The sequence below is a fragment of the Euleptes europaea genome, chromosome 2 (genome assembly GCF_029931775.1).
Source record: "Euleptes europaea isolate rEulEur1 chromosome 2, rEulEur1.hap1, whole genome shotgun sequence".
NCBI lineage: Eukaryota > Metazoa > Chordata > Lepidosauria > Squamata > Sphaerodactylidae > Euleptes > Euleptes europaea.
Window position 1 is genome coordinate 209,410 of NC_079313.1, and position 25,845 is coordinate 235,254.

General features: G+C 52.0%; 2 protein-coding genes across 3 annotated transcripts; both read right to left on the reverse strand.

Annotated features, from left to right (window-relative positions):
- Positions 1-1,037: 1,037 nt before the first annotated feature.
- Positions 1,038-9,676, reverse strand: SLC35E1 (solute carrier family 35 member E1; the record flags this gene model as incomplete). The annotated part of the gene is made up of 6 exons (XM_056844987.1): positions 1,038-1,311; positions 2,408-2,653; positions 6,989-7,114; positions 7,970-8,107; positions 8,272-8,342; positions 9,307-9,676. Coding segments are annotated over 6 exons (1,185 nt in total), but the record flags the coding sequence as incomplete, so codon positions are not given.
- Positions 9,677-15,009: 5,333 nt separating this feature from the next.
- On the reverse strand, positions 15,010-23,738 carry MED26 (mediator complex subunit 26). Of its 2 annotated transcripts, none has more exons than XM_056844591.1 (3): positions 23,635-23,738; positions 18,510-18,587; positions 15,010-16,758 (listed from the first exon to the last, which is right to left on the reverse strand). In XM_056844591.1, the coding sequence occupies exons 1-3, from the start codon at positions 23,707-23,709 to the stop codon at positions 15,082-15,084; spliced, it is 1,830 nt and encodes a 609-aa protein (XP_056700569.1). In that variant the 5' UTR covers positions 23,710-23,738; the 3' UTR covers positions 15,010-15,081. The 2 variants fall into 2 exon arrangements, with proteins under 2 accessions (XP_056700569.1, XP_056700570.1); XM_056844592.1 differs by having other exon boundaries at positions 18,510-18,584; positions 23,635-23,725.
- Positions 23,739-25,845: the final 2,107 nt, after the last annotated feature.

Consider the following 25,845-nt stretch of genomic DNA (forward strand, 5'->3'; position numbering starts at 1 on the left):
AGCACCGATTTGGCCTTAAATTCACTACAGTGCCATACAATGGCCAGTCACTCCAACTCCAGAGGTGGGAGTAGGAAAAGGCAAGGTATGCCAAGGAAGAGAAACCTGAACAAGAGCAGCAGGTTCTCAAAGCAAATCAGCTTGAGTTATAATACAGATGCCAAAGTTCTATAACACACCATAACAAAAAGCAGTTTAAAACACACCTACACACACAACTTCCTGTAAAACGGGGGAAATCTTGGAAACACCCAGCGTCTGAGATCTCCACCACCGCAAAAGGTGAACAGTAGGGTTTATGTCCCAGCAAGCACTGTTCCAAATGTACATCTCTGGTGAGGAGTGTATCTATATTGCCCAGGTCACTGAAAGAGTTGCTGCATCTCATGATTTAAAGGGGAAGAGAACCAGTGGAAACCTTTGGGGTCCATACCACACATTCATGGCAGCAGACCCTTTTGGTACATGATTCTTTTGAACAAGTTCCTGTTTTGTCTCACACACACCTGAACCAACTGAATTGAAAGCATCAAAGCTCTCTCTCGGCACCCTCTTGCAATGCTACAGGAGCCAGAGGACGAGACAGGTAGCTACTCACAAACGCACACACACCCATCTGGAAAGTTTTTCCAACTCTTCACTTCTCCTCGTCAAGACACTTCCTAGAGGACGAGGAGTGTTGCTCTTTGCAAACTACACTCTGAAAGCAGCTTCTGAACAAAACAACAAGGCAGCGTGCAAATCCACGATCCGGTGGGGAGGTTATAAGTTGAAATACTGGCCACACGGCTGCTTCTCCTGGCAACCGAGAGGTTCAGGGGCACACAGGGATGAAGTTTGGAACTCTTGCTTTCTTTGCCACATCTCCATCTGAGGCAGTCCCACATAACTTGCTGCAGCATCCTGTTTCTGTTGACAAATTGCTTGGGGAAAGAGAGGCCTCCACACCCCTCCGGTCTTCTGGAACAGGGACTTCGCCCTCTGCGCAACGCAAACAGCCAAGACGCCCCTCTGAAGCCCCAGCAGGTCTGCTGGGGGAACCTTGGGCCAACGGTCTGTGCCAGTTTGCCAAAAACACTATATATCATACCGGTTGGAGTTGTAAACAGTCGCATGGTTTTGCCGGCTATACTGAAAGTGATCAGTCAGAACGTTGCTCCTGCCGTACTGGAAGTCCCCACGTTGCATGAATGACGTGAGTCCGTTCTGAGCCTTGTCGGGGATGCTCCGGTGCCGCTCCAGGTTCACAAGGTCCCCGGTTGTCATCGGAAGGAAGTGCTTCTTTGCTTCCTGGTTTGCATCATACTTTGTCTGCAGAACAGAAGTTTATCAGCTTTGTTTCCTCAGGGAGGGCACGTGATGAACACTTCCGAAAGAGGGCTGCCTCTCCCAGCTTATTCGCCTCTACAGATCACTGGACAGGGTTGAGAGAGGCACCTAACAGAGCAGCCTGGAGCCTTTGCAGGAGAAGGACCTTTGAAAGGGCTGGGCTAAGGAGGACACTTTTGGGCAGGCTGCCTACACATGTGGGGGGGGGGGCAAAAGAAGGCTCGAGCCCCAGCACCTCCCCAGTTAAAAGGACCTCTGGCGTCAGGTGCTGGAAGGGCTCAGCCTTGGAGAACAGCTGCTCATCAGAGGAGATGATGCTGAGCTAGAAGGACCAAGAGGCAGGCTCAACAGGCTGCAGCTGCAGTAGGCGGGAGGGGCGGTGGCTCCCCAGCAGAGTACCTGCCCGGCATGCACAAGGCCCCCGGTTCAGTTCCTGGCAGCATCTCCTTTTAAAAGGGACCGGCCAGTGAGTGATGTGAAAGACCTCTGCCTGAGACCCTGGAGGCCCCCTGCCAGGCTGAGTAGGCAATTCTAACGGTGGTGGCCTAATGGCCGGATTAAGGGTAGGGAAGCTTCATCTGTTGAAGTTCATGGGAAGGGCTACACAGATGAAAACGAGGGGGGTTTCCCACTGACTCTGACTCTGCCTGGAATCATACCCAGAGCACTGGCAGAGATGGGGAGACCTGGAGGCACACCATGTGATCTGCATACAGAAACACCAGTATGTTTCTGTGGGCAGATCACACACACACAAACAAACACATAATCACTCTTTAACCTTCCCAGGAAGAAAGCAATGGGCGTGCCTCTTCTTGGGGGTGGCGGCTTCTGCAAGTGCCGCTCTGGCAGCTGCTCAGGGCTCCCCGTCAGCTCACAGGGAGGGCTCCATTTCAGGCCAGGAGGCAAGAAAGTGAGGTAGAAACCCCACCAGCCCCAGCTGGTTGCACACTGCAACTCTTTCTGTCCAGAGAGAAGCTGAGGGCAGCAGCATCCCCCCCACAACTCACAGCTGCACAAGGCGCAGTTCCCCCAGGGGGAAAGCCCTCCCCCTCCCCGCTGCCCCTCAGACCACTACCTTGTTGTACAGGAAGACCCCCAGGATGGCCGTCATCATGCCCAGCACGTTGGTGGTGGTCACCGGGTTGCGCAGCATGATCAAGGAGACCGTGATGACCATGATCCTCTTGGTGGCGTTGGCAACTGAGTAGCTCAGCGGGCTGATGAGGTTCAGGATGCTGAAGGCGATGACATTCTGGGCAAAGTTGCAGAAGCCGCTGATGGCCAGGAGGAGGACAGTCCAGGGCCAGTGCGCCATCGAACTCTGCAAGAGACAGCCGGAGCAAGCACAGAGGTTAGGAGGGTCGGGCCGGGCCTGGGGAGACGGCGGCTCAAAACACCCACTTTGCCGTTTCCTTTGCCGAGTGACCTTGGGTCAGTCATGTTCTCGGCCTAGCCCACCTCACAGGATTGTTGTTGTGAGAGCCAAATGGAGAAGGAGAGACAATGTATGCTGCTTGGCCTTCTTGTAGAAAGGGCAGGAGTTACTGCACGCTGGTCGGCTCTCTCCTGTCCGTGGCTGGGAGCTCCTCTCTCTCCCCCGATCAATCAGGACACCTCCTCTGTCTCTCGCGGCCCTCCCTCCACTTCGGCCGCCCAGAGGGCCCGGTAAGTGCAGGGTCTCTGTCCCCTGCATCATAGAGCACAGCTCCCTCCCGTGCTCCCCAGCAGTCAGCCCCCACTCTCCTTCCTCCACAATCCCGCCTCCTGAGCCCAGAACACCCTTCCCATCCGTCCGCCATCCCAGTTACTTGGGCAATCTCTCTGACACCACCTGGACCACAAGCTCAGCTACTCTGTAGCCATCAGATTCTTGATTACCAAGAAGTATAAAATTTCCAGAAATTCTGAAGCCCTGGGAAAAGCAACCCTTTAAAAAAAAATTACAGGGACCACCCCACCACCACCACCACCACACACACACACACAAAACCAAGAGGTTCGGCAAAAACTGAAGTACATGCAGTCCTTACTTCCTTATCAAATCTGCCACACTGCTTTAAAAGTATCACATATATGACTGCTCTGTGTGGTACATTCATACAATGCTAAAGGACGAAGGCCTGTTTCATTCAAACAATCTTTACAGGGTTTACCCGTGTCAGAGACGGAGCTGTAAGCTGCTGCACCCCAAGATAACTTGGATGTGCCGGAGAATTAAAAAAAAAATGAACCCACTCCCCCCCACCCCGCACTAGCATTATTAGTAAATGAAGGAAGCCTTTAATACGAAAGATTAGAATCGGCATGCTGGCTGGCACGCAATTAGGCAGCAGGTATCACAGCAACTGCAAGAAGATGAGCCATCCACATTCATCCGTATTTATTTCTACTATGCTTCATCTCAACAAACTACAATTGACGGCGTGTTTCACCTGGATCAAAAACTGGATTTTCTTAGAGAATCCGAAGTTATTAGAATTAGAAGGATTCAATTTGCGATTCGGGTGGCACGCCTACTTATGGTATGAGAAGGAGAAAGTAAATAAAGATTTTAATTTTCATATTATTAGAAAAAAATTATTAAAAATATGGAATAAATACAAATTAGCTTTTGAAAGTAAAACTCCTGGTTGGATTAATCCTATAGAAGCATTTTTGAGAAGAGGTGCACACTTAAATTTGGATGGTAAGGTTTATAGGGAAATGATAGAATTTAAAGATGGGAAGTGGTTACTGAAATCGAGAGAAGAACTACAAATTAAAGACTGTTTATGTATTATAAATTAAAGGATGTTTTTAATAAGGACAATAGGTTGGGTTATAATCAAACTAAATCTAACTTTGAGATTATATTAGCCAAGGGCAACAAGGGATTGATAGGTAGGGTTTATAAATTACTTATAGAAATAAATTTAGAACAGGAAAGGATTAAACCAGTGATGTTGAAATGGATGCGAGATTTGGGGCATAATATAGATCTGGAAATATGGGAAAAGTTATGGAAAAAAGTTTAAGTTTACCATCTCAAATGAAATAAGAGAAAATTTATATAAAATGTTTTATAGATGGTATATAACTCCAGTATTATTAAGCAAACTGAAAAAAGATGGTAAGGCCTCTTGTTGGAAGTGTGGTACGGATATAGGTACATTTATGCATGTTTGGTGGTTTTGTAAAAAAATTAGGAGGTTTTGGAGATTAGTTTTGAATGAAACAAATAATTTGATTAAGTCCAAAATTAAGAGAGATCCCGCTTTTTGTTTATTGGGTATTTCGAAACAAGATTTAGATCTAGGTGACAGAGTCATATGTCAATATAGTTTTGCTGCGGCAAGAATCACAATTGCTAAAAAATGGAAGCAAATAAATAAACCTTCAATTAAAGAGTGGAGAGAAAAACTATGGTTGTATATGCGGATGGCCAAACTTACAGCTTTTCTACATGATAAAGATATGGAGGATTTTAAATCTATATGGTCAAAGGCCGCCGCATATTGGGATAAATCGGCAAAAACGGATTTTGAAACTGTACTTAACGAATTGTAGTATTATGTGATTCTTAATTAACTATAAGATGAGAATTTTTTTTTTTTTATGTAGTGTCATAACACCCCAACGGAAGTCCAATGGTGATGGGCACTGAGGTGGGGGCTGGGACTCAGGGCACTATGGAGATATATATTAAGAGAATGTATCTTTTAATTATTAGATAATTAGTGCTCTTTGTATTTCTGTTTGGTTGTTTTGTTTGTTTTTTATGTTTTTTTTTCTTTTTTGTATGTTTTATTAAAAATTTAATTTAAAAAATTATAAAAAAAAAAACTACAATTGAGAACAGCAGCATAAACTCAAGTTTCTTCTTCTTCTGAATCACCAGGTTCTACTTCTGACCTTCCATTTCAGGCTTTATGGATTTCAGGCAACTGAAGTTTTGCATAATGAGAAAGAACATTCCCGCATGAAGAGCAGAGAAAATAAGAAACTTCCCCTCTCTCATTCCTGGATTGTGTATTTACAAAAATCCCATCAGATGGTTTCACTTGATGGAGAAATCTGACCCAAGCGGAAAGCAAACGGACCCAGCAGCCGCAGTGCTAAAGCAACCTTCTCGTTCGGATCAAATCCCTGAAGACAATGAGCATCCTGCGGATTCTGAAAGAACTCTTCCTGCATCAGGCACTAAGGGCAGTCTCTGGTTTCACAATCCAGGCAGGTAACGTAGCAGGGCCCTCCCCGCTGACCTTAGTCTTGGAACTACGAATCGTGCAGCACCGGGTTTTACACGGCAATTTAAAAGCCTTGTTTTATAATGTGTTTTGGTCCCTATTCTAGTGAGGTAACTGGGTTACTCTGAGTAGCAATGAGCTCCAGCCTACAGAAGCCTGTTTCAATAAATCGATTTGTCTTTAACAGGAATGCCACAACACTTCTGTCGGTTGTTCTTTCCTCACTGTTCTGAAGAGAAATGGGCAGGGTTGGGAAGACTGGGAAGCATTTATATCTCGGCGCATGTAAAAGACCTTTGCTGAGCGCTAGATTTTTCCCTTCCTGCTGCAAGTGTGAAGCCTGCACGTGGGCCAGAGGCTGCAGCCCTCGGGTGGGAGCGGGAGGGGCCTCTGGGCTTCTCAGCCCATGACTTTGAATGAGCCAGACACTGAACCCACGATCAGCCCAAGTCATACTTTCTTGTTTGCTTTAGCTATATTTTATTCTTTCTTTTTATCACTGTTGTTAATTCATGCCTTCGTATTCCCTATTACTATGTATGGGTGTGAAAGCTGGACATTGAAGAAAGCTGATAGGAAGAAAGTAGATTCCTTTGAAATGTGGTGTTGGAGGAGAGGGTTACGGATACCGTGGACTGCCAAAAAAACAAATCAGTGGGTTGTAGATCAAATCAAGCCTGAACTAACCCTAGAAGCTAAAATGACTAAACTGAGGCTATCGTATTTTGGTCACATTATGAGAAGACAAGAGTCACTGGGAAAGACAGCCATGCTAGGAAAAGTTGAGGGCAACAGGAAAAGAGGAAGACCCAACAAGAGATGGATTGACTCAATAAAGGAAGCCACAGCCCTCAATTTGCAAGATCTGAGCAAGGCTGTCAAAGACAGGACATTTTGGAGGACTTTGATTCATAGGGTCATCATGAGTCGGAAGCGACTTGATGGCACTTAACACACACAAACCACTTTGGGTCCCTTCAGGGAGAAAAGCGGGGTACAAATATTTAAGCAAAGCAAATAAAAATCTGTAGCAGCCTTCATTTCCAACAGAAAAAAATATCCTCGGGGGGAGGGGGGGTATGTGCAGAGGGTCAGGGTTCCCAATCACGCCAACTGTGCCTGCCAGGGCAGCCCTTGGGATTTTAAACAACTGCGGTGCCTTTCTTTTGGCCCACAGCCCTGCATATCCTGCCTGTCATCTTTCCAAGAAGCAATAAATTCTAATTCAGATAACCCAGACTTGGGGCTCAGTGCCAGCTCGAACCGAAAGCCACAAGGCAGAAAGACCAAAGGCCACAGCAAGAAAGAATAAGGCGCAAGCATCAGCGGCAGGCAGTAGCAGGCCATTCTGCGGCCAACCCCTGGCAGGAGCGCCCAGACGAGGTTCCAGCAGCACGAGAGGCCTGCTGCAGAGCCGCCCTCTGACTTACCAAGTCATTCTCTACGAGGAAGGAGGAAAGATCCACAAGGACCCACGTTGGGATCATGAAGAACACAGCGTGGCACCCAAGGATGTTCAGCAGCCGGAGGTGGTGTATTCGAGAGTCTCTCAGTACCTGGAAGGAGGGAGGGGATGACAACCACAGACCCTTCTTGAAAAATGGGTTGGTTTGCCCTCCTCTCAAAAAAAAACCCCAAGCATCGTGGCAAGAAATCAAACACTAACCGGCTCCTACATATTTCAATTTTTCTTAACATTTACATTTTTTCAAGAGGAAAAAATATGCATTCCCCCACCCCACCCCCATGGATTCAAAATTTCCAAGCAGAAAAAAATTGCAAAAAGCCATATCGGTCTATGAAAAATCTCAAAGCAAGAATTGTTAGATTATCAGCAATATAGCTTTGTTCCAGGGTATATTTCATTCCGGATGCCTACAAGAACATGTTGCAACATCATGGTACACTATCTTTTAAAAATTTTATAACAACCAGCCTGCAAGCTTAAAAAGCATGCAGAATGTTTTGTGTCAATTCAGTTGGTCCTAATAAGACGCTGCCACGACCTGGATGGCCCAGGCTAGCCTGATCTTGTCAGATCTCAGAAGCTAAGCAGGGTCAGCGCTGGTTAGTATTTGGATGGGAGGCCACCAAGGAATACCAGGGTTGCTGTGCAGAGGAAGGCACTGGCAAACCATCTCTGTTAGTCTCTTGCCATGCAAACCCAAAAAAGGGGTCGCCATAAATCGGCTGCGACTTGACGGCACTTTACACACACAATAAAAGACGCTACGCATGGATTTTGTTCTCCGTTTTTTTTATTCAAGTTTTCCAGAAATTTATGCCTCCACCCATCTCCCACGTACACCAGGAGCCAGGGTGACAAAGCCTGATCTGGCAAAAGTCCGGAGTTAAAACCCCTGGCCGGAACTGGTGCAGACAAAGCCCACCCAGCAGAGGTGGAGACATACCTTTTTAGAGAAAATGTTCTGAAGAGAGAAGCAGAGCGTTGCAGCAAGGGCGCTCACGAGCCCCCACGTGTCAAATGACAGCTCCGTGATCGTCGCCAGCAGGACTCCACCGATGATGGGGATGAGCGATAAATACACCTGCAAGAGGGAGAAGGCGCCTCTTCAAGCAACAGCTCCCCAAGCAGGGAAGCGTCCCTTCCCACGACAGAAGAAAAGGGGGCCAACAGGACACGTCCCCCAAGGCCGCCTGCAACACTCTGCTCCTCTGGAAGGAGGCGAGGGCAGTTCCCCCTCCCCCTTACCTTTGTGGTCTGTTTTTCCTTCATTATGATTCTTGACAGCAGAACCACCCAGATAGGCATGGTTGCCTTCACTGAAAGGTGGAGGAGGAAGAAGGGTTAGAGGGACCAGAAAAGCTAGAAGACACGTTCAGACAGGAGAAGGGAAATCGGCAGAAAGTTGACCCTGGCAGTTAGGACAGCGGAGTGGGAGCTTCAGGGCCAAGCAGGAGCTTTGAACTCAGCCGTGTTAGCCACAAGGGCTCTGCAGGCATTTCTCCTGGCATTCTCCTTGCAGGGCCAAGACCAGGAACTCCTTTCTGGGCACACAGTTCAACAGCAGAATAGGGCTGCCACCCCCCTACCGCGAAATTCCGGGAGATTTGGGGGGGGGTGGAGGCCGGGGGGGGAAGGCCACTTGACAGGCAGGCGACCACCCCCTCTGCAGCTGCCCCTGACTCCGGTGACAAAGGTGGTCCGGAGACCAGCTGAGAACCTGGGGGGGGGGGAGCCGTGTGGAATGCCTGTGCCATTTGCCCCAGATTCAGGGTCATAGAATCACAGAGTTGGAAGGGACCACCAGGGCCATCTAATCCAACCCCCTGCACAATGCAGGAAATTCACAACTCCCCCCGCACAAACACCCCCAGTGACCCCCCCACACACACACACACTCCATGCCCAGAAGATGGCCAGCGTGCAGAAAAGCTCAAGCAGCAGGGCTGGGAAAAGGCCTCTCTCTGCCAGAGACTTGCTGCCTGCCTGCCAGAACAGACGGACCCAGGGAGGGGCTGGTGGCTCAGTGGCCAGAGCCTCTGCCTTGGCAGTGCAGAAGGTCCCCGGTTCAGTCCCCAGGGGCATCCCCAGTTCAAGGGACCAGAGGCAAGTGGGTGACGTGAACAGACCCCTTTTCTCTGCCTGAGACCCTGGGGAGCCGCTGCCGGCCTGAGCAGGCAATGCTCAGACTTGGCTGGGCCATTGGGGCGGGGTTTCCTTCTGGTTCAGTACAAGGGCCGCTTCCTCCCTGCGGTGCAGACCAGCCCCCCCCCCGCCTCTCACCGGTGTGGGCGTAGGAGACGGGCACGCGCCAGAGGGAGACGTGGGCGCTGACGGAGGCGAGGTACTTGCCGAAGGCGAGGGGGAGGATGAGGCGCGGGTAGGCGCGGGGGGGCAGCTGGGCGGGGCCGGCGGGGGGGACGCGCCAGGCGCGCAGCAGGGGGGGCAGCAGCGCCACCAGCCCCAGGACGTGGCACAGCGACACGGTCACGGGCCGCGGGAACGCGCCCAGCAGCACCTTGTTCACCACGTTCCCGCCCGCGCTCAGCGCGTACCACGCCAGGCACAGCGCCGGCACGCGCAGCGGCAGGGGGCCGCGCGGCCCCGCCGGGGGGGAGGGCGCGGCCGGGGGGGGCGGCGGCGGCGAGGAGGAGGGCGGCGGGTGGAGGAGGAGGAGGGGCGGCGCGGCCGACGAGGGGCCCGGCGACGCCATCCCGACCCGCGACGCCGCCCCCGCCGCCGGACCGCGAGCGAGCGAGCGAGCGCGCGTCCCCCTCGCAGGCAGGCAGGCGGGCAGGCGCGCACTCCTCTGCGTCAGTTCCGCCCGCCGACAGGAAGCGAAGGCCCGGCTCTGCTACGGAAGCCGAGCAGGCGGGAGGCCGCGCGCATGACGAGGGTCACGTGGGAGGGAGGGAGGGACGGCCGCCCGCCGGAGGCCCCGTGCGCGCGTGCGCAGAAGGGCGGCTTCGTCCCTACAGATCGAACCCGGCCTCGTTTTACAGCTGCTGGTTTGTTCTGTCGCGAAACAAGGTCCCCGCTCGGGTCCGCCCTTGGGGGGGCGGGGCGAAAAAGCGCCTCTCTGCCCCCGCCTCTGGAAAAGGAGATTAATTCGCAAGGCCTGGAACTCCTCGAGTTTCTCATACAAAGATTTAAATGCTCCCTTTTTCCTATTGGCAGTTTTATTATGTTTTGACATACTTATGCCCCCCCCACCCCTCACTTACAATGTAGACCTAGCTTAGGAAGGGCATTTGAACACATGACAGCTGCCTCATACTGAATCAGACCCCCACCCCACCCCTCGGCCCATCAAAGCCAGGTATTGCCCACTCAGGCCGGCAGCAGCTCCCCAGGGTCTCAGGCAGAGAAAAGGGTCTATTCACATCACCTCCTTGCCTCTGGTCCCTTGAACTGAAGCTGCCCCTGGGGATTGAACCTGGGACCTTCTGCATGCCAGGAAGATGCTCTGCCACTGAGTCACAGCCCCTCCCCCAATTTCTGCCCTACTTTCCCCTTTTCCAGAGTATTCAAGGTGATTTACAGAAACAGACACATGAAAAAAAAAACCAAAATACATAAACGCAGTTAAGGCCAGTAATCATACCACAGACACAGGCAAGGAGAAAGGCTCAGCTCCACAGGTAGAGGCAGAGGAGTTTCACAACCAGGGGAACAGCTGAAAAGGGCTTTCATCATCCAGCATTTTCTTTGGGGGGGGGGGCGTAGTTTTGCCCAGTCTCTTCTTGGTTCCAGGTAGCTTTGGAGAATCTGTATTCATTTGAATTTTCCTTTACAAATCAGGGAGGAATGTTGAAACAACCAGTATTCATTAAACCAAAAAAAACCAGCGGTACAAAACGATGCGCAAGAGAAGCAGCTTCTTAAATTTTAAATTACATCATGGTGACCTATTTGGTTAATGTACTTCTTATGCTGCATTCTTAGCAGAGTTCCCAACACGGCCTACCATTTAAAAACAACACCTGCTAAAAATATAACCAACAGAACAATGGAGCAGCGTACAATTAAAAGCCAACAGCAATCTAACAGGTATTAAGGGCACATACAAAAAAAGAATAACGGTATCCCACCTCAAAGGCCAAAGACCTCACTTAAAAAGCGGAGACCTGGCTGCTAAAAGTCACTCTGGTGCCAGCGGGCTGTCAAATCTGGTGTTGGGCAAATGACACCACCATGGAACAAGGCCCTGTCAACCTCTAGGAATTCACGCTCCAGCCTTCAGCCAGTAGGGGGGGGGGGAAGGGCACCTGTGCATCAGCTGGGCCAGCAGCAGCTAGTCCCTCCCGTCCAACTCAAGCTATTAAGGTATAATAAGGACAGCCAAAAGCCTCATCATGCATGCCTGGCTTTACTCAGAAGGCAGTCCCACTGAACTGGGACAGTCAACTCCCAAGTAATGGAGACAGGACTGCAGCCCTAAGAGCACAATGCAGATGGGCATCTTCAAGGCAAATTGGTTTACAGAGCGATCCAGAGCTCTTTTTTTTTTTTTGCCGTCAAGTCACATCTGACTTATGGCAACCCCTGGTGGTTTTCAAGGTGTTGAGACGTTCAGAGGCAGTTCGCCATTGCCTGCCTCCATGTCACGGCCCTGGTATTCCTTGGAGGTCTCCCATCCAAACATTTACCAAGGTCAGTCCTGCTTAGCTTCTGAGATCTAACGAGATCAGGCTAGCCTGGGTTGTCCAGGTGATGGAGAGAGCATCTGTACTCAAGAGGAAATCCCACCAAGAGTGGTCAGTGGGTGAAAGGTGACAACCCTCCTGTGGCAGAATCTTCTGTGAACCAAGGCCTGAACTCCCATCACACGCATGAGGGACGACGAGAGTACCTGGTGGTCCCTTAAGACTAACAGCCTCATTCGGACAAAAGCTCTTGTGCGCTCACTCACTCAATGGATCTGCTAGTCTTTTAAAAAAACAGAGCTGGGACCCGCAGAGCCATGCTCCTTTCCTTCTCCTAGGCCAGGAGCCTTTGTCAGATGCAACAGGTTCTTGGAGGCCTCATGACCCTTGGAAGTCTGACGAAGCTGCTGGCCTCAGGGGAAGTTCCTTGAGCGAACTGACGCTGCTGGTGCACCGGACCCACCGGATTCAACCCACTCGCTTGTTCTGCTATAGCAGACTAACGCTTTTGAAGTGCTCCATCCTTCAGGGTTATCCTAAATCAACAAGCATCACAAACTTAGGAAAACTATGCTATATCCCCGCTCATGGCTGATGCAAATTGGTCATTCTGTTCTTATCTTGTATACATTTCAGTCTTGAACAGTAACGAGGCCCCACTGTTTAACAATCCACTTCTCTATGCCCCTGCCCACGACAAGCTTCTGCCGCAATCTGTTACTGCCTTCCTATGCACAACAGCGACCCGTGCGCCTGCAAACAACACGCACACAAGAAGCAATTGAAAGGAAAACAACCCACTAGAGAACAGAGAACTGGTTTTGAGAACAGTGCTGGGTAGACAGATAAGTGTGATTCTGGGCATGTTTACTCAGAAGTCAGGCCATGGAGTTCAAGGCGGCTTAACCCTGGGAAAGTGTGCTCAGAATTGTATCTTTAGCTCTGATCTCTTCACACACCTGGACATCCTACAAGAGGTTTGAAGTAAGCATGCATCGAACACTAAAGGCACTGGGTTGTGGTCCAGCTGAAATGGCCACTGATGGGAAGGGGCGTTTTTGCCAACGCCCCCCCTCATGCTGTTCCTAGGGGTCCCCAGGAGCAGTGTTACAGGGGGAGGCATTTTGGGAAATCCGTTCTGCCAGTGGAGATTTTGCACAGAAGCCAACCCACTGAGGGCTACCTGGGAAGGTCAAATGCAAAATACATCTTTAAGGCTCTGTGTTGATTTTGCAGCAACAGGCGAGTACTTAAGGGGCCTTAGGGAGGAACCTTCAGCCCCAGAAATACTCGTTGCCACTGAACACCCCCAGGAGCACAAATGGAAGAATGAGAGACTCTACACCAAGATCTCCGTGCCCCCGCCCAGTGATGTACCCGCGTTCTGGTGCCGTTTCCTTGTGTGACCCCCCAAGTGGCAGGAAGTGGCCCACACCGGGGAGAGCCAAAGGAGGCCAGTGCCCTTCCCATTCTCCCACCTGCAAAAGACCCCTCCACCACAGACTCGAGGGTTGCCACTTTTCTTTCTTTCTCATCCTGCCTTCAGTGCTTTTCAGTATCGTTAGCAGATAAACTCAACAGGGAAGATTTTTCTGATGTGGAAATAACAATGGATGGGGAAAGTCTTGCCTGCTGTAGTTTTGCACATGAAAGAAAGGGGAGCGGGAAGTCAGGTTGCAGGCACCGGCAGAGCGCTTTCCCACCTCACTGCCCTTTCCTCACCCTGTGCTCTGGGCAAGCAGCAAGCGTGACACGCAGCCACCGAGGCAGGGGAGTGCAGCTTCCTTTTCAATCCAAAATGGATTGAAAATGTGCACAGCCTTGCTTTCTCATCCCAGACGGGAGCGGGGGGCACCATTCCCTAGTGCTGAGAAGCAAGTGTCTCCTCCGTGGGCACAAGTGCAGGCTGGTTGCTGAAACAGGGAGCACATGAGGGCCAAGCGACAGGTGCCAGCCACACCATCTGATTCTTTCACAGGAAAGAGATCTGGAAGTCACAGGCGGAGGCTTCTGCTGTCATTTCATTAACAGACAGAGCAGATTAACCTTGGCTGAAGGCTAATCCCAGTAATGTGTGTGTTTGTGGGGGGGGGGAGGGGCCCCCGTGAATGCTCAATACAAAATGTAATTTCTGACAAGCCAAAGAATTAGCTCCAACTTGCTTCCACCAACATGATAAAAACTAGACACTTTTAAAAATCCACCTGGACAAGCGCAGCTTAAAGACCAAGAGCAGCGAGTGGAACAACAAATCCCCCGTGGGCCCAAACAAGGGGCAACTCACCAACCAAAACTAATTTTAAACACACATTTTAAATATAAAAACAACAGCGCCATTTTGTGCAAATTTCTTTTATTTCCACATTTATATCACAACGTGTCCACTTAAAGGACCAATAGCAAAGTTGCTCCTTCTGCGTCTCAGGAACACAGAAGTCTAGAGTTACCTGTACATTCACTAAGGCTCTTTTTTTGCAAATCGCATTTGTGATGGGTATCCGTAAGGCAAACAATATCTAAAGGAATGGTAACAAGTATATTTCCAGCATACAAACAGGCTCCCATTTCCCCCTTCACAGGACATTTACAAACTAGTAGCACCCTCAGTACTTCTCGATTAAAAAAAAAAAAAAAGAGTGATTCTTTCCTCACTCCCCTACAAAATGTTGCCGGGGAGCACGCACGCACGCAAGCTGGTGGTGATGCCGGCGGGGACAGTAGCATTTTTCTGCGGGATCTTTTAGACTGGACTGACAAGACCCCTGATCAGACGGCAGAGCCACCCACAGAAGGCTGAGCTGAAGACGGTCATCCCCCCTCCCCGCTGGACTTGTAACACAGCATGTCGTGGCAAACCAAACCTCTACACTGAGGGGCTGCTCAACTGGTGTGCAGAGATGCAATGCAAATAAGAGGTAACTACAGTTCTGCACAGTTCATTTCCCAATATCTCACTGCCATATTATTATTATTTTTTTAAACAAAAAGAAAACCAAATCAAGACAAATAAATAGACTCACCTACTGTGTTAATGTTCCACTTCCACAATGCCCGCCTGTGCCTGCCTGTCCTCATTCTGGCATTCAGAGTGCTGGAAATACCCTTCTCCCTTCGTGGGGACTAACGCTTTTTAAGGTCTGGCTTGCTAGAGAGCTTGGAACTCTACAAACTGTGTGTGTGTGTGTGTTTTAAATCAACTTTCATTTGCCTTTCTTTGCAATTTGTGTTAGTAAACTGGGTAGCAGCTCCTCACAAAAAAGAGGACTGCCAGGACCCAGTTCTTGTACATACCCTCTGTTTGGTGAGCCTGTTTCAGCACGACAGGAGTGGGGCAGGGATGGGTGGGGGGGTGGTTCAGCACCTGCCCGTTTTACTATCTGCCAGTGTAAAAAGCATCTTAGCAAAACTGTACTCAGTCTAGGCAGACGTAAGGCAGGATGTTCAGGCGCCCGTCATCCCCGTGTGGGTCTAGCGATATGCACTGCGTCCAATCATACCAGTTACCCTGTGTATCATAGCAACCATTCACACCCGGCCAATGGTGGTCAGATATCCTGTCGAGGTCCTCCCTTGTCACCTCTCGGGTCACCCCAGGCAAGTTTGTGGGTTTGCTGCTGACGGGAGCCAGGACGTGGGTCTTCCTGGCTTCCCTCCTAGTGCTTTCCTCTTGCTTTAAATATTGAGACATGAAGTAGGGGGCCCCTGGAGTCTGCACTCCCGAAGAGGACAGCAAGGTACTCTGCCTATCCAAGTAGGACTGAATGATTTCATTCCTGGACAACTCTTTCCAGTTAGTTTGTTCGAAGGGGCTCTGCAGCAGGGGCGGGGCTTGCTCCGGCCTGCCCGGGTCTGTCCTGTGCTGCTGGGCAAGAGCAGGGAGGTCCGCCTGCAGAGAGTCCCTCTGCGTTAGAGGTTTAATTTCACCCGTCTTGGGGTCGAAGGTGAGCCGCCTCTCCTTTTTTAACCGGACAGGCTTGACACCCGCTTCTAGCGCCTGCCCGTCCAAGTTGACCACGTAGTCTTTGGGCCGGTACTTTTTCTTCTTTTTGCTGTCGGACCCTGACGCGGTGCTGTCGCTGTCCATCTTGGAGGCGTCCGGCGAAAAGCCAGCCAGGGACTCCGCCAGGTGCAGGCCACCCCCACCGCCAGGGGACACTCCTGCGCCCAGCCAGGGCTGACCCTCGGGCGCTGCCTGCTGCTCTTGGGAGTGCAGAGGTGACTCCGGGCCCACCTGCTGCGACGCCTCCAGCCTCCTGGCCAGTGCCGGCGGCGTTGACGGGTGTGTCAGAGGAAGAGGCGGCGATAGGGGTACTGCTGCTGAAGCATCCGGGAGGGGAGGCCGCAGAGACGCAGCCGGCATGGAGCCCTTCGGAGAGCACGTGGCATGTTGCCGAGCAAATGTTTCCAGCCTGACGCTCCTGGGGCTGAACGAGGAGCAACGGGGGCTCCGGGGCTGGCCGGCCGCCTCCTCCACTTTCTCCTGCTGCATCACTGCGGTCTTGAGCAACGAGGACGTCCCAGAGGGTCTGAAGAGGCCTGGAGAGCTGGGGTGGGGCCTGACCGCGTTCACGGGGATCTTGCTGGGCTTGTCGTTTTCACCCAGCTCCACTCGGCTCCCTTCTGGCCCAGGCAGCGTGGCCACCTCTGGCGGGCTGGGGAAACTCTCCGGGCTCCCCCCAATCCCATTGGTGGGGGGCGGGGAAGAGTTCTGTAATACTTCACAGCTGGCTTTGGAGACTTTCGGCAGAGGAGGGCCCTGGTGGCCATCGTGGGGTTCGCCTCTCCGCTTCCGGTTCCCTGGCTTCTCTGGTTTTGGAGAGTTCAACTTTTGGACGTCGTTCCTGTTCTTCCCATCGTGAATGGGCTTGGTTCCCACCACAGCCCCAGGAGGGGTCTCCGTGCGGCAATTGTGAGCTCCGCCATTTGCTGACCCAGGTGGGTTGGATAACCCCCTCGAGGCAGCCTCGTTTGGTGTGACGGGCTCGATCAGCTTCTGCCAATTCCGCAGCAGTTTCTTTGCACGCTTGGCCAGCTCCTCGTTCTTCGTTTTCTTCCGCACATCATTAATCAGCTTGCCCAGCCTTGTTTCCTATTTTAAAAACAAACAAACAAACAAGAGAGATGTCACTTGACAAGATGCACAGTCGAATGGGGCCATGGACACACATGAATCCCATAATTTGCAAGAGCAGAAGAGGGGCCTTCTTCCTCCTAGCTGAGACATCTGGAATGGCTCCCTCACAGAGCAGCTCAATTCTGAAGGGAGATTCCTGCAGTCTGCCCCCCCCCACGGAAACAGCAACTTCAGTAGAACCAGGAGGAGTACAAGGAACAAGATGTGTATGCGCGCACACTCTCCTTCAAACCCCGCCCCCCTCCCATTTGTGGCAAGATTAACTGTCTACTCTATCGCTCAGATTATGAGGGCAGGGCAAAGCTGGCCACTAAAATCAGCTAATGAGATTTGGGAAGGGAGTCGCGAGCCACCCCTGCATGTATCAGAAGCATTTGGGCAGCATGGAGCAGGGCTGGAAACGCCCCACAAATCGAGGATTGAGCTCAAGCCAACTGGAAGTGACTGTCTGTTTCGCTGACGAACACTGGCAGGGGAGGGCTGGTTAGAGCGCTACCCAGGCTGCAACATGTTAAGCCCATCCCTCAGCTTTTCCCGCTTTGGAGTATCCTGCCCATGACAGTTCGGCAAGGCTATTTTCAGGGCATGGCGTGGGAAACGGCACTGGGGGTGGGGGATGGAGGGACATCACTGCCACTGCTTCAGCCCACAGCTGGAATCTTTGCTCCCCACCAATCAGGGGAAGAAACCTGCACCTGCTGTGGTCTGGAGCTTCTGCTAAGGACCCTCTGCCCCTCCCCCCCGTCAACTCTGCCTAACGTGCCACGCAGACCACCCCACTGCAGTCACCTTTCACTACATGGCACAGTGCCACTGCTCGTCATGAAGCAGACACAGTTTGATGTATACACATCCTAAGAAGCCCGGCATGTAACAGAAGGTGAGACATGGAAGCCATGATCTAGCATATAAGAATAAATAACTTTACAGGCACCTTAATTATACTAGAAGGGCTTGTATGTATTTTTCTACTGTGCATTATGACACTGTTATATTATTAGGATGTGTACTAGATTACAATTCTATACCTGACCACTGAGGAAGGTCTTTTTTAGGACGAAACGTGTTTGGTCCTTATTGGGTCCTACTTTGGTCATTGTAAGATTTTACATCAAAAGCGTATGAGTTTGCATGTATTTATTGACTGTGACAGATTGCCTATGTTATAGGCCTTATGTTTTTAACTTTACTGTGCATCTTATTAAAATTTATATATTTGTAATTTTAGTATTTTTTAGCTCAACCTCTTTGGTTTGGGCTCTGCTGCTGCCGCCGCCGGCTTCCCCACTGAAGCAGCTCTTGCCTCTGCATGAAGTGTTGAGCGAAGCCAAAATTAAACAAGGTGAGAAGTGACAACAGCCTTTTGCTACCAGATGCCAGGACTGCTAACTTTCCCCCTAATGCTTTTGGCCAGAAGCAACTGCATCAAGGCAAGCAGTGAGATAACCATAGCCATGAAAGCGGGGCAGGGGTGTCCCACTCACTGCCCGAATCACAGTGGAAGGCCCTGCCCCGGGTTACTTCCAGCCTGGCATTCCAAATACAGGGACTGGGAAGCCAGAACCAAACGGTCAGCGCTGTGTTGGTTGCTCCTTCCAAACGGAGAGGATCACCCTCTAGTTAAGTTCTTTTTAAAGTCTGTGCAGAAATCTGGCTGCTCACTGAAAACAATCCAGAAGGGTTAGGGTTTTGACGGGGAAACATACCTCAAGGGCCTCTTTGGTAATAGGGTATCTCTCCAAGCTGGAGATCACTTCCAGTACCGCCACCATGTTATGTATCTGCTAAAAAAGGGAAAGAACAGAGAACGTGACCACCGGTTGAGAGGGAAGCTCTCTGTGTTGCACCACCCTGGAAAGCTGAGCGGCCACTCTCGGGCTTGGCCATCCTCAAACACGCGGCCACTGAGGCTGCGAAGGCAGGACCCAGCTGGCCACTATGCAGATACTCTGCCACACGTTCATTCACACTCAGAAGCCAGGCAGTGGTCCCTTCAGAAAAGGAATGGAGGGCAGATACTGCCTACCAGTGTAGGCCTCTTACTGTGATGGCAACATTCACTATCGTGACTCAGCTCCATTTAATTCTTTATAAAAAATGCCACCAACCTATGGATACGTGCACATCCCAACAGCTGGGGAGCGTAAAGAAAGCCTCAAAGATACCAACAGAAAGTGCCCTGGTGTGCTTAGCGATGAGACACACAGTGTATCATCTGGTAGTCCAGGACAGCCCTTGGGCAAAACCACAAAAGCCATGCTCAGGAAGGTCTTTAGCAAAAGAGACTTACACAGGATGTTATTTCCCACTGCCCAAGGGTTACAGCACTTGGCAAGCTGGGCTGGGTCTAGTGTTAAAACTACAGCTACAGAATCCATCAATTCTTTCATGTCCCCCTGGGATGGCACACAGGCAGAGGGTTCGGAAGCAGCGCTCTGTGCTTTAAGCAAGCTCAAAGAACCCCGTAGCAACACACCCTTCTCCATCGAAACAACATCACAAACCAAGGAGATCTGGCTGCTGCAAACAACTGAGGGAGAAAGGAAGGATGCAGACACGGCTGCTGTTGGTGAGAGAACTAATGCAACAGACCTACACCACAAAGTACCGGTCTAAGAACAGAGGTAAACAAGCCAGACCCTTGGCCAACGATACACGAAGCTGGTTATTGCTTCAGAGGAATGCTTGCTTCCAAAGCATGCAATTCCCAGATAATAAGAACGCTCCAGATGAAACCATGTGTGTGCGCGCACACACACACATAAAGGCTGCTTCAAATGACCTCTGCTGATTTCCATCTACATCGAGGTCCTCCCATGATCATTTATTTATCTCTTTAATGGGGACCCAAAGTGGTTCTCCTTCATTTTATCCTTAGAATCACCACCTTGTGACACAGGCTGACAGAAACCGTCCCACTGAAGCGCCACAGCCGAGTGGCAACCCATGCCTGGGCCTCTGGGATCTTCGTCTGGCACTCTAACCACTATACCACGTAAACTATTCCAGTACGTTAAGTACAAAAAGACACAAACTGTTTGGTCTGGCCAAAGCGTGAAGTGCCCACAACGAAAGGAGGTCATTATTTCAAAAGGAAAATACTAATAGATTGAGGATAAAATGTTTGAGGAGAGAGGATATCAGCAATGGAACAAGCTGCCCAACCTTGAGAAACACTATGGTTGAGGAAGCCTAACACATCCTGGCAAGAGGTTTTCACCAGCACTTCTGGACAAACAATGTGGCAGTGAAGGCAGGCAGACTAGAAACTCCGCTCACTTTAAAACCAGCCAGCTGCTTGGACGGTCAGCACCATCGCTACTAGACAAGGGTAAGAGTCAGTTGCATCTGCAAGGAAGCCACAGCAAGATCCCCCACCTCAAACCGGCAGGACACAAAAAATCTTAGTGTGGCAGCTGGATGGACTCAGCTTTGCTGAAAGGCTGCCACTGCAGTATAGCCAAATAAAAAGTGCAAAACGGTGTGCAAGACAATAAATACTGACAGGATGAAAGAAAGATGCAACCCTTGGGAGCAGGGTAGGGGTGGGAGAAGGTGGAAGAGGAGCTGCACTTGGGCTAACGGCACCCCACCTCTACACCTGACACTACAAATACTCACTCCTAGATCAGCAAGGAAGCCACATCCAATTTCCGCTCCTCAAGCATCAGCTTACGAGGAAGCCTTCAGACAGTCACACGAAACACGGTTCCGCTTATAGACCTATTGCAGGCTCCCTTGTGTACGTGATGCAAGCTGAACATGTGAAATGTGCTGCATACATGTACTAATAACCACCCCCTAGAGTAGTTAGGAACACATCGTGCCAGCGAGACTTGCAGACAACATCACTCTAGATCTACCTACAAAGAGAGATTTGGGGAAGCAGCTGTAGAATCTGAAATAGCCAAAAACCCTGGCCCCCCCTCTCTGCACGCCAAGACAAAGTGGCCACTTTCACCGCTGCAGAGAGCAGTGCAGAAACAGAAGGAGCCTCTGACCCCATCCCTCGGGGCCAGCTTTAGTCACAGGGGCTCAAGAACACCCCTGCTCCTGCTTATCAAGCAGCTACGGGCTTCTGTCGTGCCACTTGCTTCCGGCAACAAGAGAGGGCCAAGATGATGCCCACTCGGGGTCACATGGACCTAAATCTGTTCAGCGCTGTCTACAACAAATGACCCCCCACAAGGGGGGAAATCATATAGTGAACTTCCACAAGGGCCCTGCTGCATGGAACCAGGGTCACATGAACACACACACACACATGAAGGCTGCCCTGACCCCCACCCAACCCCTCGGTCCATCAGAGTCAGCATTGTCTACTCAGACCGGCAGCAGCTCTCCAGGGTCTCAGGTGGAGGTCTTTCATATCACCTACTTGCCTAGTCCCTTTAACTGGAGAGGCTGCCGGGGATTGAACCTGGGACCTTCTGCGTGCCGAGCAGATGCTCTACCACTGAGCTACGGCCCTTCCCCAACTGAAGGTCAACTGAAGACAGCCCTCGGTTTTTCTAATCTGCCTCTTCTTACCCTTAAACAAAATCTGTGATCAGCTTAATCACCATTAGCTCTTGTAGCCCGTTCTCTTTAACATGGGGACTGTACTTTGTGTTAAGCCTGAAATATACGTAGAATGCCATGATGTTCTCTATCACCACCACCACCTACCCCAAGTCCTGGGTTTCCTAAACTAAACAAGGCAACCTCTGGTCCTTGTTTATACAGGGAATTCATACTCATTGCATCACCTGCAGCCTGAATCTCTCCTCACGAGTAGCACTGAGCCCTGTGGATGGCTGTGCAAGTCACTGAATATCAGGAGAGCCCTGCTGAGGTCAGGCCAGGGGTCCCATGTAGGCCAGCGTCCCGTTTTATACGGTGGTCGTCTAAGTGTGCTGGAGGGCCAACAACAGGGCATTGGAGGCTGAGGCCTTCTCCTGACGTGGCCTCCTAGCACTGGTAAAGTCCAAGCAAGGCTGAATGCTGCTTCTAAATGGGGAGGCTGCCGTTACTCACCATGGATAGTAGCCACTGATGGACTCCTCCTCCATGAATTCTGCTCTGAACATCAGAATGTATCCCAGGGCCCCTGAATTCTAATACTATATGTGAGGGAGAAAAAGTTCTCTCTGTCCACTTTCATCACCCCATGCATAATTTAAACTTCTACCCTGTCCTCCCTTCGATATCTTTTTTTCCTAAAGCCCCAGAGGTCATCTAGCGCTTATAATATTTGAAAATGCTCGACTATTCAATAGATTAAGTTATTTGAAGGGGAAAAAAAAGGAGCCCAGCTCAGAAGTAGATCTTTCAGTGGTAACAAGGGGGAGCTGAAGTAGGCTCCTTTGACCCAGAAGAGCTTTCCCAACACAGCCCACTCCCAAAAAGAGGTTTTAGAGCAGCGATTCACAAACCGGGAGGAGGGGTGCAGCAAATGTGTGTGTGTGTGTGTGGGGGAGGTAGTTGTGAATTTCCTGTATTGTGCAGGGAGTTGGACTAGATGACCCTGGTGGTCCCTTCCCACTCTAGGATTCTATGATTCTAAATGACCTCCGTATGTTTGTCACACCTGTGAAAGAGGCAAAAGTACAGCTCAGGAAGAGGTGAGCAGCTGGATAGGGAAGACACAGCGCCCAGGTTTGGGCAAAAGTGTGGGAGAGGCAGCAAGTTTGGAGAGGAGAGGATGACTAATTCTGTGACAGAGCCGTTTAGACCCTACAAGGATTCGGGCTGGGGAACAGAACACCCCAAAGGTGGGAGCCCCATGCAGGACACTCCCACGAGATGCACTTGGTGCACAGAATAGCTGGTGGGGCGGGGGGGGGGGGGAGGGAGAAGCAGCACTGCATTACAGGTAAGGAATCCTTGAGACAAAAAAGAGAAACCCAGAGCTCCACACCACTCCTCTCCCCATAACGCAAGTGTTTGCGGTGCCTGCCCTGGGTGGTGCTATTCCCAAGACACGGGGCCAGCCAAGGAGGAAACCTGCAAGCGTCTCGGAGAGAGGGACGGGGCACAGAGCATCTGGGGCAGGTGCTCAGCACTCGGGAAGGGAATCCCCCAGGGAAAGCACAGGGAAGTATGCTTTGGCTTTTGGGATGGCACTGCCCCCATCCTTCCTGTGTGTGAGTGTGTGGGGGGAAACGGGCAAAGATGCAGAGGGGGGGGTATCAAGAGGAATGCAGATGATGAAAGGGGAGGGCATCTTGGCCACCTTCTGGGCATGGAGTAGGGGATCACTGGGTGTGTTGGGGGGAGGTAGTTGTGACTTTCCTGAATTGTGCCGGGGGTTGGACTACATGACCCTGGGGATCCTTTCCAACTCACTGATTCTATGACTGGGGTGACCTATTAAGACAGACAACAGCTGTGACCATGGTCCAAAGCTCAGCTCTGGCGTAAGTTCATTACATATCCTTAAGATCACAACTCAGACCCCCCCCCCGCCACTCACCCACCCATGCATAATATGGGGGGGGGCGGAGGGAAGCAGTGAGAACCGTGTCCTACCTCTCAGGGGCGGTACGAGGACGGCCGAGGTCTGGCAAACGCGGAAGGCCGAGAAACGCGAAGGTGCGACACAACTGCAGACCCCCCAGCCAGGGGGCGGAACTGGGCCGACGGGCAGGTAAGGGGGGCCGAGGGGCGGGCGCGAGAGAGAGAGTCGAGCAGGAAGGGAGCGAGCGAGCGAGCGAGGAGCCAGGCCCCGCGCGCCACCCACCCACCCAGCCACCGGAGTCTGGTCGTGCGGGGTGGGGAAGGGGCGCCCTCTACCACCACCCTCCCCCCCCTCCCGTCCCCTCCCCCCCCCCGTCCCGGCCGCACACTCACGTTGCTGCGGGGGTCGATGGCCTGCAGCAGCCGGTCCCTGATCTGCTGCGGGGAGGGTCCCGGAGCCGCTGTCATTGCCCCCCCTGGGGAGGAGGCGGCTCGGGGGAGGGGGGGAGCCGAGACGGGCAGGGGGGGGAGGCGGCGGCGGCGGCGGCGGCGCCCCCCCTCCTGCTCCTCCTGCTGCTGCTCTTCCTCCTGCCGGCCCCCCTCTCCCTCCTCCCCTGCCGGCCCCCCTCTTCCCGGCCTCACTCGCCGGCCTCGCCGCGGGGCAGCCGGCGCCGCATGTTCCGCTCGCGCCCCGCCGGGAGGCGAAGGGGTGGGCGTGGGGCCGCGGAGGGGCGGGCGCCCGGGGCCGGCGGGGCCTTTGGCCGGCGGGGCGGGGGGGGCGGGGGGGGAGGCGGCGGCGGCGGCGGCGGCGGAGGCCGAACTCAACTGTGGGCAGGAGCCAGCCCGCGCGGTGCACCATGGGACACGCCTGACGGCGGCTGCGAAGGCACGCCGCACGGCGCGTCTGTGGCGTCACGGCGCACCCCACCCGCTGTGGGCGGAGCCACAACGACCCGCCGCGATGGTGCGCGCGCATCGCACCTCGGGCGCGGAGGGAGGGGAGGGCGGCTGCTCATCTGCGCCTGCGCAGAAAGACTCTCGCCTCTCGAGGGTTACAAAATGGAGCGGGGGGGGAGGGGGGGAGAAAAAGGCGGGAAAAGGGGAGCCGCGACCCCCCCCCTCGGCCGCCATTAAGACGAAAACACACAGGGCTTCGCTCAAAATTGGCACGTGGCGCCCGACTCTGCTTTGGACGGCGAATTGCGATCCTCCCGCGGCCTTCGCCGTCTCCTCTGGGCCCGTTTGAAACGTCCCCCGGGGGTGGGGGTCGGGGGTCGGGGGTCGGGGGGGGGCTCAGAGGCGCCGCCGCCGCCGCGGAACCAGCCAAGAGCCCCCCCCCCCCACACACACACACACTACTCCGCTCCAGGGTCAAGGCGGCGCTTCAGAAGAGCGTCGGTTTTTATAACATGAATTAAATAACTATTTCTCAAATTTCATTTGATTAAAAGTGGTATTGAAAATTATAAAGAGTTCCTATCCAGGCAGCACAGCCGTGGCAGCTCTAAAACCCAGAATATATATATACATAGTTCGTGTATATATATGTACATATATATGCACATACAAAATGTATATATACATACAAAAATCTGTTCGCCTTTTGTGAATAAACTGCACTGTTCCTGAGCATGTGCAGTGGGGGCCCCCCTCCCCCAACACACCCACCCACCCACGAAGACAAGCAAAGCCAGGCCGCTCCCCCTGGACACGTGGATGCTAAAATCCACGCAAAGCCCTTTAAAAAGCAGGGGGGGCCTCTCAAGTCTCCTCCCACGACTCCTCAAAATGTGTGGGGGGGAGGGGGTTTACCGCCTTGTTTAATACTATTGCTTTGTTTAAAATTTCTGCAACCCTTGTTGTCATATATCATATTGCTTATTAGGTTTCTCTGCTGCAACTGATTGCAAAGACATATTGTGCAGCACAACTGGAGTCTCAGTAAGAAAGGGCAGCAGGGTGGTTTTTGTATTTTTGCCATCAAGTCGCAGCCAACTTATGACCTATGACCCCTTAAGGTTTCCAAGGCAGGAGACGTCCAGGGGTGGTTTGGCCATTGCCTGCCTCTGGGTAGCGACCCTGGCCTTCCTCGGTGGTCTCCCATCCAAGTACTTAAATCAGGGCAGACCCTGCTTAGCTTCTGACGAGACTGGGATAGCCCGGGCTATGCAGGTCAGGACCATGCAGGTCTGCCTGGCATGCAGAAGGTCCCAGGTTCAATCCCCAGGGGCATCTCCCATTAAAGGGACCAGAGGCAAACAGGTGATGGGGAAGACCCTTCTCTGCCTGAGACCCCTAGAGCCGCTGCCGGTCTGAGTACACAAGACTGACCTTGATGGACCAAGGGGGGGTGGGGGCTGATCCAGTATAAGGCAGCTTCATGTGTTCAATGGTCGTATTTATAGTATAGATATACTCATAAATATTGTTTTATATATATTATAAAATATATTTATATTTATTTATAGTCAGCGGACTATGTGTGTGTGTAAGATGCCATCAAATCACAGCTGACATGGCAACCCCGGCAGGGGTTTTCAAGGCAAGTGAGAAGCAGAGGCGGTTTGCCACCGCCTTCCTCTGCAGAGCCTTCCTTGGTGGTCT

Excerpts from the sequence above, each read along its gene's own strand:
- MED26 (XM_056844591.1), bottom strand. The coding sequence starts at position 23,709 with ATGACAGCGGCTCCGGGACCCTCCCCGCAGCAGATCAGGGACCGGCTG. Across the intron at positions 18,588-23,634 it reads CCATCGACCCCCGCAGCAAC|CAGATACATAACATGGTGGC; the intron begins GTGAGTGTGCGG and ends TCCCTTTTTTAG. Across the intron at positions 16,759-18,509 it reads TTACCAAAGAGGCCCTTGAG|GAAACAAGGCTGGGCAAGCT; the intron begins GTATGTTTCCCC and ends TTTTTAAAATAG.